This window comes from Nyctereutes procyonoides, unplaced genomic scaffold, assembly GCF_905146905.1.
Source record: "Nyctereutes procyonoides isolate TBG_1078 unplaced genomic scaffold, NYPRO_anot_genome, whole genome shotgun sequence".
NCBI lineage: Eukaryota > Metazoa > Chordata > Mammalia > Carnivora > Canidae > Nyctereutes > Nyctereutes procyonoides.
Genome location: NW_026575048.1, coordinates 21,473,342 through 21,490,018, shown reverse-complemented (window position 1 = coordinate 21,490,018; position 16,677 = coordinate 21,473,342). Strand labels below are relative to the sequence as shown.

The 16,677-nt window shown below is 39.9% G+C and overlaps 1 protein-coding gene across 2 annotated transcripts in view; it reads right to left on the bottom strand.

Annotated features, from left to right (window-relative positions):
• Positions 1-3,044: 3,044 nt before the first annotated feature.
• LOC129511173 (zinc finger protein 512) overlaps positions 3,045-16,677 on the bottom strand; it is a 65,260-nt gene continuing 51,627 nt past the window's right edge. For both annotated transcript variants that reach the window (XM_055327714.1, XM_055327715.1), the window contains 5 exons: positions 15,659-15,853; positions 9,448-9,549; positions 8,495-8,557; positions 7,289-7,387; positions 3,045-4,145 (listed from right to left, as the gene is read on the bottom strand). In XM_055327714.1, coding sequence (XP_055183689.1) covers positions 3,837-4,145; positions 7,289-7,387; positions 8,495-8,557; positions 9,448-9,549; positions 15,659-15,853 — 768 coding nt within the window. In that variant the 3' untranslated portion in view covers positions 3,045-3,836. The remainder of the gene's footprint in view (positions 4,146-7,288; positions 7,388-8,494; positions 8,558-9,447; positions 9,550-15,658; positions 15,854-16,677) is intronic.

The following is a 16,677-nucleotide window of genomic DNA, read 5'->3' as shown; positions in this document are numbered from 1 at the left end:
TTCCAGGCAATGGGAACAGTGAATGCAAAGGTCCTAAGATGGGAATGAGCTTACTAGGTTCCAGGAACAAAAAGGTCACTATGGCTAAAGGGTAGCTGGGGAATGGTCAGAGAACAAAGGAGTAGGGGAAGAAGAGGCTAAATGGGTTAGCAGGAGGAGGAGAAGGCCTTGTGGGACAAGGAGGGAGTGACTTGGATTCTAAGTGGAATGGGAAACCAGCAGGCTTTGAGCTGGTGAACGAGCGCTGATTTACAAGTTTAAAAACTCACTATGGCTGTTATGTGGAGTGTATCCAAACCAGTAAAAATCAGAAGGAAACAATTAGGAAACTTATAGTCTAGCCAAGAGGTGATGATGGTTTGGAGTAGGGCGGCTGAAATAGAAGTAAGTAGAAAGAAGAGCAGACTAAAGGGTGAAGGGAAAATGAAAGGTTAAGACAAGTAACATTTCTAAGGTGTTCCCTTTTAAGAAGGAGGTGAGCAGAATAGTTTGTGGGCACTGATTTTTTAAAAGAAGTATTTCAGACACAAAATACAGAAGATCAGAACAAACCCACTATCTACCTTAAGAAATAAGAACTTAAAAATTCACTTGTCCTTCTGAATCCTAGAAGCACTGTCCTAAATTTGGTGTTTATCATTCCTGTGCATGTTTTCATGCCACGTATACATATACATATGATATTAAACTATAAATGTATACTACATACAAATATTTACATATGTAGCATATAAATATATTTTTATATATCCATAAACAATATAGAGCATTGTCTTTAAGCCTTATATAAATGGCCTACTTCATGTATTCTGTAACTTGCTTTTTCCAGGCATTATTGTTGAGATGTATTCATGATACAAGAAGCCTTAATTTTATCGCTGTATAGTATTTCAGCATATAACTGTATCACGATTTATCCCTTCTCCTGATGGACAATTAGATTAGTTTTAAAGTAGGTTAACAAAGAGACCCAAGAAGGTATAGTGCCTCAAATAACAGATCTTTTTTCTCTTCAGATAGATGTTCATGGGGTGATTCGGGGCATCAACCATTTTCCATTTTCTGCTCTGCCACCCTCTAAAGTCATTTTATCATCTGCATGTGGCCCAAGGAAGGGGGAAAAAAAGCATAGAAGTATACTCATTTTCTTAAAAATTCTAGCTTGCATGTGACACCCTCAATTCCATTAACGTTCTATTGGAGAGAAGTTAGTTGGCTGCCCCTTCAATACAGGGGCGGGGGGGTGGAGAGCTGGGAAACATAATCTAACCATTTGTCCTGTAATCCTATAACTCTGCAAGGTGAGAGCAGATTATGGTGGAGTAAACCATACTACAGTATCATTCTTTGTTTATGTCTCCTGGTATACCTGGGCAGGAGGATTTCCCTCTGTATATACCCAGGAGTAAAACTGCTGCATCTTAAGGCATATTTTCAGCTTGACTAGATACTAACAAATCGTTTCCAAAGTGATTGTACCAGTTTACATTCCAATTCGTGCATGAGAGTTCACATTCTGTACAACCTGGCTATATTCGATATTGTCAAATTTGTATTCTAATGAACTTTGTTTAAAAACTTAAGAACTCAGTAGAATGATTATGATACTCTCTACTGAGACTTGCTGAGACATGGCCTCAGGAAGGAAAAAATTTTTCTTACAAATTTTCTTTATTTATTTAAGAGAAGGAGAGAGAGAGAGAGAGAGAGCATGAGCAGGAGGAGGGGCAGAGGGACAAGCAGACTCCCTGCCGAGTGAAGAGCCCGACGTGGGGCTTGATCCCAGGACCCCAAGATCATGACGTACACCTAAGTCAGGTGCTTAACCAACTGAGCCACCGAGGCACCCCAGGAAGGAAAATTTTTTTTTAAGTGCCTACAATGGCCCTAGATGAGACTGGACAAGTTTCCTATACTAATTCACTTTAACCTCAAACAAATTACTCGTTTTAGCCAACACATTTCAGGAACTAAAATACTACTGAGACACCGCATTTGGTACTTATTTCAAACCCACTCCCATGTCTAGCCATCTTCTTATCCCCATGCACAGTGTCGGCACTGTGTCGGCAAGTCGGGCAGCAGGTTGGAGTCAATGAACAACTGGAAACATCATTCTAACCGACAGTCATTTATTTCTTTTGTCATTGCCCAACATTCCCCAAGTCTTACTCACCAGAAATTAATATAGCTTCTTCATTTCTCCTCCCTGACAATCCTCACCTACCGAAAGGGTTTCAAGGGTGCAACTGCCAATGAAAAGGTAGACTGGACATACCACGTCCTTGACCTGTTTCAAAACTATCTATCTGGCAGTATCCAAATCTGGTTTCAATGCTCCCTTGTTTGAAAGTGGTCTTCACAAAAGCCCACATTTTAAAGCTATGTGGAGCAGCACAGAATACAGAGTTAAAGAGCAGTAACAGCCTTTCAGAATTTGAAAAGGTAGTATTTATCCATATCAGGGTTAAGGGCCCTTGCTTTTTATGTGGCATATGCCACAAAAGTTGGCAAGAATATATAAGACCAATATTTATGGAAGAGGGGAAGAGAATCTAGAAACACAACAGAGCTGTTCTAAACAATGCTCCAGAGAAAGCCAGCCTTGAAGAAGAAAAGTAGCCCACTAGACATTACCAGGTAGGCATGAGGTACAGAAAAGGAATTTTTCTTTCCAACACCAGAGAAATACCTACATCTGGTGTCAAGTCTCAAGATATAAAGAGGATAAACGCCACATACAAAAGAGGACAGAGGACTATATTCTCAGAAAACTCCAAAAGACAGACGTCGGCTGAGGGGAGGAATAAGGACTTAGCATGGTGTAGACTAACAAGTGAGGTCAAGCCCAGGGGAGACGGAATGTGCCCCTTGGCTGCCAGTCTGGCATTACTAGGAACACTAGGATTCTGTGTCAAAACATCAAGTGCAATGCGGTAATTCTTCATCCTTAAAACTGGGGGTTGGAGGTTGGGGGGTTGGGGGTGGGGGACAAGCGCCCAGAGGACACTGATCATAGCAACAGATGAGGACTCAAGCCCTAGGAAAGTCAAGGCAGTATTTATTGCTTCGTCTACTTCCTGCTTTCCCACCATTTTCATGTTTGGGACATTTTGATGTTTGGGCTGCTTTTCATGCTTGGGGGTCTAGCCAGTCACTGCTACTTGGGACAAACGAAACACTTCCCAGTAAAACCAGCATAGGGAGGTTCTAGCTTTTTCATCTTAAGTCCATTTTCTTACTTTCAATCCTAAAACCACATTGAGAGAGAACAAACGGCCTCCATAAAATCTGTTACCCAGGGAGACAGGATAAGCTTATTACATGAGTGACAACAGTTCTAGCTTCTAGGATTGTTATATCACAAATACAAAATGATAAATCAGTATGATTCTTAAAAATTAATTTGGAATTGTTTTATAAGCGAAATGATGGAATGACTAATCAGTGGAGAGTCCGAGAACATTCTATAGCCCGGGAAGGAAAAGGACAACCAAATGGGTTTCTCAGTTTTGTACAGAGCAAGAAGGGCCCACAGTTGGACTGAAGAGGGAGCTCTTTGGGCAAAATGAGAGAAAAACAAGAGGACTCCAATGAGGAATAGCAGGAACACCTACCCAAGAGGCGGTGGGGGTGGGGGGGGAGTGGGGTCAAAGTGAATAAATAGAGAGAACAGTGAAATTTACACAGGAGGAAGGAGCTGAGAAAGTCACAGCCTTACCCAAACAAAAGAGTACATTTCTCCTCGCTCAGCCCCAGTGACTCAGTCCTCCCAGCACAGGTCCCCGTGACAACAGCATCCCGTTTGCTCTCCTAGGAGCTTTCACACTGCCTGCCTATTTCCTTCCTCGTTTATGATGAGTCTTTGGGGGCTTTACTTTCTGGAACTGTGCTGGCACTGGCTCCTGCTCCGGTTCCTTATAGGAGGTCGACACTAGCAATTCCTCGTTATTCCTCCTCTGATCCTTCCCTACTCTAAGACTCAGCTCCGCCTCAGGCAGCTGGATGCCTGGCTGCTGCAGCCTTCGCAGAGACCTTCTGCTCCTGTGCTGCTGTCTCCGCTTTTCTTCTTCCTGCTGCCGCTGCTTTATCTTCATTAGCTTTTCAAAGCTTTTGGTGGTGGTTGGGTTTACGACGAACCAGTCCTACAGAGGCAAAATGGAAAAATCATCCAGTCAATACACAGTAGAGAGCACAAGGAATGGGTGGGGGAAGAAATTCTTTCTTTTTTGAAAGATTTACTTATTTATTTGACAGAGAGAGAGAGCACGAGGAGAGGGAGGGGCAGAGGGCAAGAGAGAATCTCCAGCAGATACCCACCCCTCCCACCAAGCATGGAGCCCTAGGCTGGGGCTCGATCCCGCGACCCTAAGATCATGACCTGAGATGACATCAAGAATCCCATGCTCAACTGAGTGAGCCACCCAGGCGCCCTGGGTGTGAGAAGACTTTCTAAAAGGCACGGCTAGGGCAGAACACAGTAAGAAGGAAACGGATAGGGAACCAGGGCTTATAATTCTGTACTTTAAATGGGAGAAATTCAATACAGAATAGTGAGTAGTCATTACAAGCATTTATTGTGTAGCACACGATTTGGGGTACTTCATACTTCAGTAAGTGAACTACAAAGTCTGTTCACTTAGCATCATCCTACTTATTTATCTCCTTTGTAAAAATCTCATGAGCTATAAAGCTTCGGGCCATAGGACATTTTTATTTCACGAAAGTATAGTGGTTAAGGGCATGAATTCTACAGCGAGACCATCTTAGTGCAAATCTCAGCTGTTTCTGGCTCTGTGACCATGGGGAAATTACTCAACCTCTCTGAGACTCAGTTTAAAAAAATTAACAGTTGAGGAACATGAAATCCAATTATGAAACACTCTTGTGGAAGGAAGGAAGGAAGGAAGGAAGGAAGGAAGGAAGGAAGGAAGGATTTCAATTGAAATCAAGTGATCTGATCAGTCTTCTAGGTCTAACTACCAATTCATAGGAAATACCCGGAGAGAGGACCACCACCACGACAGGAATGCACTCAGCAAAATCCAAAATGTGTATACACATGTGACAAATGACCGTTTCTCCAACAAATAAAAAGGGGGAGTAGGGGAAACTTCTAGACCTGCAATTGAGATATGCTTTCAATATAAAAAATACACATTGTATTGCATAGACTTAGTATGAAAAAATGTAAAGTATCTCATTAGTTTTTATTAACTACATGTTTAAAAGATAATATTTTAGGTATACTAGGTTAAATAAAATATATTATCAACATTAATTTCACCTATTTTTATTTAAAAACATTTTTAGAATGTGTGTACTAGGAAATCTGAAATTATATACATGACTCACATTACATTTCTATTGGATAGCACTCTAGATTAAAATATACAGTATACGGACATTTTTTTTTCTTCCTCCTGAACAAGCCAACTCTGAAAAAAAATTAAGAGGCAATCAAGGAAATTTAAATAATTTCAATAATGACGAGGTATATGACGATATTCAAGAACCATTCTTTGCTAATTTTTTAGGTGTAATGATGATTGTGGTTATACAATTTTAAAAGTCCTTATATTTTACACACACACATCAAAAGAAGCAGTGACAGTTGACATGGTATGTGGAATTTGCTTTAAAATAAGCCTTTAAAAAAAAATAAGCCTTTAAGGGACAAGAAAAGTGGGTGTGATTATAAAGGAAAAGAAGATTGGCCACACACTGATGTCTGTTAGGCTGTTCATTATACTATTCTGTCCATTTTCATGTATTTGAAAATTTCTGTTGAAAAAAAGTAGCTTCAGAATATGTGAGGCAGAGAGGGAGGAACAGAGTGAAAATGTTTTACCACCACGTATAATTTATAAATATAGGCACAAATCATTGAACTAATAAGACTTGGAGAACAAACTCCAAACCAAGTGAAATTTGTTGGTTCCAACTTTTTAAGAAGAAATTGGAGAAATAGGCTCACTACATAAATGCTGGATTTTGTTAGGAGATTAATTATCTTTTAAATACTTCCTGAAGTATAAAAAGGTACACTATTACTATGAGGAAGATATGACTGACTGCCTTCCAGAGGAAATCTCAGATATAGAAAGCGATTCCAAAGCTTAAACCTGTAAAACAACAGAGACCACATTTCATGACACTAACTACAGCCCACAGCGTTAGGAAGTATTAAATGTGAGGGCAGAGAACAGTTGAAGGTGTTTGCTCTTTTTCCTTATTAGGCCACAATAGCTTCTGCGGTAAGATATTCCAAGAGAATGCACACTCTACTCCTTAAGCTTTTGAAATACAGGTATTTAATTACACAGGAAACAATTTCTCTATCGACCTGTATAACTAAAAACTTGCCCCAGGAGAAACCTCTTGACTTTCTGTATTTAAAGTATTTTTATGCAGAATCGATTTATTTATTTTTTTTTAATTTTTTTTTTTTGAGAGAGGCAGAGACATAGAGGGAGAAGTAGGCTCCCTATGAGGAGCCTAATGTGGGACTCCATCCCAGGAACCCAGGATCATGACTTGAGTGAAAGGCAGACGCTCAACCACTGAACCACCCAGGCACCCCAGAATTGATTCTTTAATTTTGAAAATTTACAGACCTTAAGAAAGGTGACAAGAATTCAATGAATCCTAGATTTACCATTGCCTACCTCTCTTCCCTTTCTTCCTTCTTCTCTTCATTTTGCTGAACCATTTGCAAGTTATTTGTAGACATATTTCATCCCTAAAAACTTTAGCATAGATCTGCCTGAGAACAAGGGCCTTCTGCACAGCTACAACACAATGATCACATTTGGGAACATGAACATTGACTCATCACTGTTATTTAATAGAGCCAGTATTCCAATTTCTCCAGTTTGTCTCACTAATGTCCCTTACAGTTGTTTCTTTGCAGTATTTGAAACATTAAAAACAGATTGCTCAAAGGCCTTAGAATAGGAGAAAACAGAAGTATAGAGACTGCTATAAAACAAGAATTCTACAGCTATAAACTCAGCCCAGCGCCCAAACTCTTGGTTTAACTGAATTTAAAAGAATCACAAGAGCTCAGGGGTGCTCACACTTACAGTGATTTCAAATGCTTTCACATAAAAATACAATTACACATCTAATTTCACAAAGTATTTTAACTCTGTCTCTGGTAAGCACTTTCAAATTCCTTTCCTCAACAGTCCCAGCCCATAAAAACGCACAAAATCCACTTTTGGGGGCGCATACCTATGGGTTCCACAGGATCACAAAAACATGGCGGGGAAAGCAGGGACCTCACCTCAGCATGGACAGAGTTGATGTGATACTTGACACCACTCTCTGACACAAATTCTTTTTGACACAGAAGACACTTGTATTTTCCAGCCACAAAGTTTCCCTGTTTTCAAGAGAGAAAGAAAAGGGAATTACTCGTAAATTCAGGAACACATACCTGAGCCATGTGGGAGATTGTTAGAGACAGAAAGGGCGGGGATTTTACTTCAGCAAAGAAGGAAGAAAATCCAAAACAGCAATACATTTAGGAAAACTCGGTTGGGCAGACTGTCACCAATATAAATCTATCCTACTTATAATTCTATACATAATACCCCCACCCCTTCAACACAAACTGAGGTTCTCCTTCTTTTGCTATAAAACACGTCACACTTTTCTAACGTCCTTGTTTCTTTCACTTCCTGGTTCTCTTGGAATGACTCTTGGACTCCTGAGGTTAAACAGAGGCACCAATGCATATAATTCTTCCCACTATAATCCACTGTTTCAAAGAGTGCCTTGGACATCCAGAATTTGAGAAGTATCATTTGCAACATCTAGGTTAAGGACTCTGAAACTAAGATCATGATGACAAACTCCTGAGCATTCCTGGACAGATGGGGTTTGGATGTCTACACTCCCGTGCTGCCTTGACTCCTGAAGCTCTGAGTGCCCATGGGGCTCCTTTTGTGTGAAGAGATATTTCTGAATGGGAATTAAAAAGTTACAGCAGTTTGTAGGGCACCTGGGTCAACACAAAAAAGATTCAGTGAGGTGAACAGCCGTCTGCCTGACAGCAGATAGAGCCTACTTCTCATCCGCAGAGGCCAGTATAATTCAGATGGGAGTAGAGGATCTTCAACAATCCAGATAAACACATGTAAGTTGATTCAAGAAAGTTTAAGGCCCGATAAGATAGGGAAGGCCCAAGGCAGGAGAGGCTCAGGTGGAAGATGTTAAATCCCTGGTAGAGACTCAAAATTAATAATATATTTCTCCAAATTCCTTAATTGATAAGACTTAAGGCTATGTTGGCTTTTCCTGTATCTTGAACATAGCCGGGCATCCCCTCTAATAACAGACCAAGCATCTTTGGGACATGAAAAAACTAAGCCAGCCTCTGAAGATAATGGCAAACAGGACAACTAGCTGTTCATCTAAACTGAATTCTCTTCCATGTCAGACTATTTTAGAGGTCATGGTAAGATAAATTGTTCAGAAAGTTACAAACCAAGGTACAAGAGCCCAGGTGAGCTTTAAGGCCTGATACACTACTGTAGACAGCTTCACAACCCTGAAAAAGAGAAGAAGAAATCCATGAAAACTATAGCAAACCGCATCCTTCTCTTAGCAACCTGGCCATTTATTTACACTGACCAGCCCTACACTTGGAGGAAGAAGCCCAATAAATCACATTACAAACCAAACAGGAAAAAAATTCACACACAAGCCACAAAAGCAAAAAAGAAAAACCAAAGAAAGGTTTAAAAACAAATGGTGAACAAGTTGTTGAGAAAAGCTTAAGATATTCTCTTCCCTGCTACTTTTTCTCTGACACAGAAAATTGCAGTTAGGTATTTTTTTTAAATCTGCCTTCTTCAGTACAAATGTGTCTCCTATTTCTTGTATATTTGCTTCTTCCCAAAGTTCTGCACATATGGTTGTGGTAGATTAGAAGATGGCTGGAAATTCTCTGCCACTCTTTCCTGCAACAAGTGGATGCTACTTACCCTCCCTTTGAATCTGGGTGAACCCTGTAATTCCTCTGACCAATAGAATCCCATGGAAATGATGTTGAACAAATTCTGAAGCTAGGCCTTAAGAGTTCTGCGGCTTCCATCTTCATGTTCCTGGGATACTCTGAAAAGTCAGTTGCCATGTGCCCTGCTGGTAACCCACTACACCCTGAAGGAGCTCAATTGGCTGCACAGAAGCCATCTTGGACATCCGGTCCCATCTGAGCTTGCGGCTAAATACAACCCACGAATGATCCCAGTTGATGCCACGTATGACAGGAGAATGTTCTTTGAGCCCTGGCAGAATTACTGATTTATAGAATTCTGAACAAATAAAATAACTGAGGTTTTAAGCCACTGAGGTTCATGTACTTCATCATGATGGAATAAATAACTGAAACAGCAGTTTGATTAACATTTACGGAATAAATAAATGAGAAAGAACCACCTGGTTAGGACACTGAATGCGATGGTATTTCTTGATATCTGACTTCCATTTGTGTAGCACTTCCTGGCTGAAGGTAGGCAGCCCAGGGCGAGTATATTTTAACTACAAGACAAGAAATATTTTATTGGAGGAACCCAACTTCCAACCAAAATACCCCAAAAGTTTCACACCCAACTCTTCAGGTTATGTAATTCTGGAGTTCGACAAGCATCCTTTCATGTGCAAAAAAACTGTAGTAGGTATGATCCTTTAAGTACAAATTAGTACAAATTAGTACAAATTAGTACAAAGTACCTAACACTGGTAAGTATAATTTTCTATAGTTTAATCTTAGAATGTTTTGATTTTTAACAGAGGGAAGGAGACTTTCAGATATGGCACTTCATCTATAATTTGAAAAAGCTACTGACAGAGCATTTATACAGCTAAAACACTTTTACAAAAAAAACCAGGGAAACAAATATGTACTACATGTAAATTATACTTATTATAGGTATACTTAAACACAGGGTACATACATACACGCACATATATAATACATTTGATAGAAATATATGTAAATTGGGAAAAGGCTAGAAGGTTATTTTTTTTTTATTTATTTATGATAATCAGAGAGAGAGAGAGAGAGGCAGAGACACAGGCAGAGGGAGAAGCAGGCTCCATGCACCGGAAGCCCGACGTGGGATTCGATCCCGGGTCTCCAGGATCGCGCCCTGGGCCAAAGGCAGGCGCCAAACCGCTGCGCCACCCTGGGATCCCGCTAGAAGGTTATAAATGAACACGTGAACAGTAGTCATCTCTGGGTGGTGGAATTTTGAGTGGTTTTAATGTCTTTTCCCTGCTCCTCTGCATTTCTCCTTTTTCTTCAGAAGTGTCACGTTAATTCTGGGTAATTTTAAATTCAAACACAAACACTGAGATTCAATCTAAAAATGTGAAACATTTTAAAACAAAAATGTGAAAATAAAAGATGTGAGAGAACTCAGGGGATGGAATACACTATCTTTCCTGATACTGCCTGAGACGAGAATTAACTATTCCTCGCACTTTCCTTCATGTGCTTTGACACAGGTTAGTCTCTTCGCAGAAGTACCGCGCGCTAACCGATTGTGCCACTGGAGCTCCAGGTTAGTCTCTTCTTAAAACAACAACTGTAGTTTCCAGAAAAGAGACAGCTGGCACTTGGAGAGACAGTTCTCACAAAGCCCACCACAAGTAATAGCTATGTTTCCAGTGAGAAAACAATCCTCCTCCTGCTTGAAAAATTTAAGTATCTGAAACAGATACTGAGATAGAAAAACAGAGCCAAAGCCCATAGAGGTCAGGGGAAGTAAGGAAGTCACCTTCAGGAAACGCTGACAAATCTATAAAGGCAATCAGAGCACAGAGCTGGCTTTATTTCTAAGTACCTCCTCTCCTCTGCAGCTAGTGTATGTGGGACCATCTAAAATCCTTTTATAGTGGGGCAGCCCAGTGGCTCAGCGGTTTGGCGCCACCTTCAGCCAAGGGCGTGATCCTGGAGACCTGGGATCCAGTCCCATGTCAGGCTCCCTGCGTGGACCCTGCTTCTCCCTCTACCTGTGTCTCTGGTTCTGTGTGTGTGTGTGTGTGTGTGTGTGTGTGTCTCATGAGGAAATAAATAAAATCTTTAAATAATAAAATAAAATCTTTTTATAGTGATAGCAGAATATTTACATAAGCTATTATATTCATAAACTATCATATTTATGCAGCTATAAAAAAAGAAATGAGAATAATCTATGAGCACATACGGAGTGATTTCTAGGACAGACTTTGAAGTGAAATAAAGCAAAACGCAAAAAAGCATCTATGTAAGAAAGAAAAGAATATAAGAAAATATGCATTATCTGGTTATGCATCCCATAAAAATATAAGAAGGATAAACCAGAAACTACTGAGCATGATTATCTTTGCAGGGAGCAGGGTGGGAACGGGATGGAAATAAAAGGGTATTAGGAATGGGACAGCTGGGAAGAGGGCAGTAGCCCTTCTCTAAGAAGACTTTTGGTACAGGTCTGACTTTTAGAACCACGGTAACGTTTCACATACTCCCAAGATAAATTACTCATTTCAATTAAATGGGATGTAGGGGGAACCCAAAATGTAGTAAGAGTAACACATGAAGCTAATGATGATAAATGGGAAACCAAATGAAGTGAGGAAGGAGCCAATCTAAGTAACTGTAAAATAGTACTTTGACTATATACTGTAAGGCTAAAGATTAAAAGAACTATAACAAATATTGTTCTCTAGGTAGTAAATCTGTTTTTACAGGGGTATGGGTTAACAATTGAGAAACTAGGTTATACTAGGACTAAGCAAGTAAGTAAATATATTGTACTCTATGAGAGGTCTCTCGCTGTTGGAGAAAGAAGTTAGAAATAAGCACAGAGGAAGGCAAGAATGAAACTTGTGTTGGATTGGAATTGAAGGTATCATGGCCTTAAATCTGTACACTGATACACAGACAGACATGAACACAGAGGGGAGCGAGTGAGTAGCTCAGTCAGTTACGCATCCGACTCTTGATTTTGGCACAGGACATGATCTCAGGGTCATGGGATCAAGCCCACGTCAGGCTCTGCACTCAGCATGGAGTCTGCTTATCCTTCTCCCTCTGCTCCTCCCCCTGTTCCCTCTTTCTCTTCTCTCTCTCTCTCTCTCTCTCTCTCCGTTAAATAAATGGATAAATAAAATCTTTTTTAAAAAAAGAACAGAGTGTGTGCATGTATCCATGAATATACATATATATCCTAGCTCTATCCACTAAGAGGGCCCAGAAACAATGACACCCTAGCAGGAATGAGTACACGTAGCATTCAAATCTTGGTTTTTAAATATATTATTCTCCAATAAAAGAAATCAGGATTCCTTAGGGAAATGGTTGATTCCAGGGCTGGGACAGGGAATATATGAGATGACCCTATAGCGTCTCGAGGTGTCAAAACAAAAAAAAGGGGGGGCTCAAAAAATGATAGAAGCATCTCAAAAAGACATAGGTACGTACTTGGAAGAGCTCTTGATGGCCAAATCTGAGACAATTTGAGCTATAAAATGAACAACAATAATAGCACTGGATGATAATGCTACAATAAAATATCCATGAGTCCATATGGATATAAACAGATTTATAGAATAAAAGGACATATCTTTCTCACAGGAGAGTTCCAATTAATAACTATGGAAGAAATAATGGAAACACTAACCATCATTAGGCAAACCACCATAATAATAATTATAATTATTGCAGACAAGAATCACTGATGGATGCTATGGTAAGTGGGCAGAAGTATGAAAAGACTCAGGCTAGTTGCATACTGTCAATCTCCCCCCAAAATATTCACTAATTACAAGAGGGGAAAGTATAATTTTGCCTTGGGGAAAATTGGGCAACACCCTCATCAAGTGATCAAAGTTATCAGTAAAAAGACACATCAATATCACATACCTCCTGATACGGTGTAACACTGCTTCAGTGGTATTCTTTTTTTTTTTTTTCCAGTGGTATTCTTGACAAAAACATATAACCCTCAATCTAATCTCAAGAAAACACTAGACAAATCCATTTAAGGGATAAAGTTTGGCACTTTCAGACCAATTCCCCATTCTCTGGAAAGGCAAAGGGGCTAGAAATGGAGTTAATCAATCGTGCTTATGTGATGAAACCTCCATAAAAATCCCAAGATTATGGGGTTCAAAGAACTTCTGAGTTGATGAACATATATATGGCCAAGAGGGTGATGCACCCCCAACTCCACAGGGCCAGGAGCTCCTACTGTGCTTGGGACTCTTCCAGACCTCATTCTATATAAATTTCTTCATCTGACTTTTCATCTGTAGGTTTTATTATATTCTTTATAACAAACCAGTAAATGTGTTTCCCTGAGTTCTGTGAGCCATTCTAGCAAATTACCAAAACCAAGGATGGGGTTATAGGAACCCCAATTTATAGCCAATCACTCAGAAGCACAGGTGGCAAACTGAGACTTGCGATTGGCATCTGAAATTGGAGCAGTCCTGTGGGTGGGACTGAGCCCTTAACTTGTAGGATCTGCCACCAAGCCCAGATAGATAATGTCGAACTGAATTATTTGTAGGATGCCCAGGTGGTGATAGAAAATTGTTCTATATGGGACAAACCCACACATCTGATGTCAAAGCTTAAGTGTGTAGTAGCGTGAGAGTAAAGGAAAACACAAGAGCTTCTCCTAGACAATATTGCTTGTGTTTGCATCAAGAAACAATGGCAGGGAAAAAAAGAAAAGAAAAGAAACATTGGCAGGACACAGAAATCAGTGAGAATGGTTAACCATGGAGACAAGACAACAAGGATGGGGTGAGAGTGAGATACCTCAATGTTAATCATCATTTTGACTTTATTTTTTTTTTTTTTAAATTTTTTTTTTAATTTTTATTTATTTATGATAGTCACACACACAGAGAGAGAGGCAGAGACACAGGCAGAGGGAGAAGCAGGCCCCATGCACCGGAAGCCCGACGTGGGATTCGATCCCGGATCTCCAGGATCGCGCCCTGGGCCAAAGGCAGGCGCCAAACCACTGCGCCACCCAGGGATCCCTCATTTTGACTTTAACGACAACAATGTATAATCTATTCAAACAAATTAATATCTTATCTTATCTTATCATATTTTATTTATTTTATTTTATTTTATTTTATTTTATTGGGGAGGGGCATATGGAAAGGGAGAGAATCTTACGCAGGCTCCATGCCCGGTACAGACCTGACATGGGGCTCGCTCAATCTCACAACCCTGAGATCATGACCTGAGCCAAAATCAAGAGCTGGACACTTAAGAATGAGCCACCCAGATTCCCCTGAATTTTTAGTTTAAAAAAACAAAATAATTCCCTTAGCCTACACAATGTTGAAACATAAAACAGATGATTTTAGTAAAGTAGCTGCTAGATAAGACTATCAAAACTTATCGATGAGCTAACAAATATTTATGTCAAATTCCCTACCACAGACAATGCACAGATGGACTATAATATCACAATGTACTTACCAATGTATAAAATTCACATTTAAACTGAATTTAGATAACCATATACTTTAGCCTGTGGCAGGAAATAGCAATAAGTCTGAAACAAGACAGGATGCCTTGATGTTCAATTACTCCTTGGACTGATTTTTAGGCCAAATAAGAGGTATCAACTTCTGAGATTTGACAAATTTCATATAACTTATGACATTCCCCTCGCATGAGTGAAAGCCCTAGGCCAAATATAAACTATTCTTCTCCATACCATGGAGAGTAATAGGTCCTTAGCTCTAATCTTAATCCTTACTGTATATCCTCCAAGCTTTCGAATGACTACTCCCATTAAGTCATATACCCCTTGTCTCCTCTTGGCCAAATAATCTTCCTCTGGTCTTTGATCTGTTTTACACCAAAGGCTTCCAGGGGCACCTGGGTGGCTCAGCCCTTTGAGCGTCTGCCTTCAGCTCAGGTCAAGAAGATCCCAGAGTCCTAGAATTGAGCCCCACATTGGGCTCCCTGCTCAGCGGAGAGCCTGCTTCTCCCTCTCCCTCTGCTGTTCCCCCTGCTTGTGCTCTCTCTCTGTCAAATACATAAATGATTTAAACAAAAAACAAATGAACAAAAAACCCCAAAGGCTTCCAAGCTGGGTTCTATACCACTCACAAGTACACTTGGAACCATGGAGGTAATGATAAAAGTATCAAAGAGAAGGCCAAGTAGACAAGGCTTTGGGCTCACTACCTCTAGTTATTTGGAGTGACTCCATTTTCAGTTATTTCACATACTGGTGTTTTAGATAAGCTTTCATTTGGAAAAAAGAGTGCGTGGGGAGAGGAGTTCTGTGGCTAGAAAAACAAATGGAAAGCATTAACTAAATATAGACTCCCACACGTGAACTAACAAAGTGGAAACATACTGGGCAACAACTAAGCAAAAGACTAATCTGGGAATTCTGGTTCCCTCGGGAAGTAGACCAGAAATAACGGGGTTCCTTAAGAAACTTCTGGAACAGACTGTCTCTCTAGGACCCACATGAATCCAAACACTGAAAGTGGATTAAACATATCCCATCTCTAAAAATAAGGAAGTAAAATATCATTTATCATGTACTCAAGTGCATTTACTTTTCCGTACATAAGCATAGTATTAGACATGGTTCTAAATTAATACAAGTTTCTACTTTACCTTCCGATCATCAGGTACCAAATCCTGAAGCACCTTCCTCTTAGGCCATTCCTTGGCCAGTTCAGCAGAAGCCAGCTCCTGCAGGTGGTACACAGCTATCTTGGCAGAACGCCTCTGAACTCGACCCCCACTCTTTGGCTCCAGGCTCATCTCTTTTAAGCACTCTGACTGTCCTGACTCTGGAAAGAATGAGATCTGCAAGAATGAGACATAGCAAAACACAGGCCTGAGAAGTGGGGTTCCATCAGAGCCAATGATTCAAAGCTATCCCTCCTGCTCTAAGTACCAAAGCTATTTACTAGCTTGCTTTCCATTAGCATAAAGCTCCACCACCTTAATGCATATTTTATTGGTAAAAAAAAAAAAAAAAAAAAACTTCTTAGGATAAAATCTGTTGCTTCAATAAGTGAAGTAATTAAGGGTCAAGACATAGCCATGTGCAAAGACATGAACCTCAATCCATATTTCATAGTACATATAAGAAGTAACTGAAAATGAATCAAATATAAACCATATTACTCTAAAATTTCTAGAAGAAACCGAAGAAGGAAATTTATGTCATGCTGCGTGTGATGGGTTTTCGATGTGTTACCCTGAATAGGCTACAGTCAACCAGTTATTCAATCAAACACTAATCTACACGCTGATGTGAAGGTACTCTGTAGATCTAATTTTTAAAAGCATATCTATAGGGACAGAAAATAGATCAATAGATTTGATCAGTGGTCAAATCGTTCTATATCTTGACTGTGGGGTGGGGACTATACAACTGTATGGATTTGTCAAAACTCTTATAAACTGTACACTAAAAAATGGGACCATTAATTTACCTTGAAAAAAAATAACAAAACAGGAGCGGGGCAAGCCTAGAAATCAAGAAAAAAACAGTCAAAACAAAACAATGGGGATGGAAGAAGAACTGGACAGAGAATTCCACAAAATTTCTAGCTAAAGGGGAATGCCTTAGGCTTTAAAAATATAATAATGAGTTTACTTCTGCACAGATTATACAGTGAACT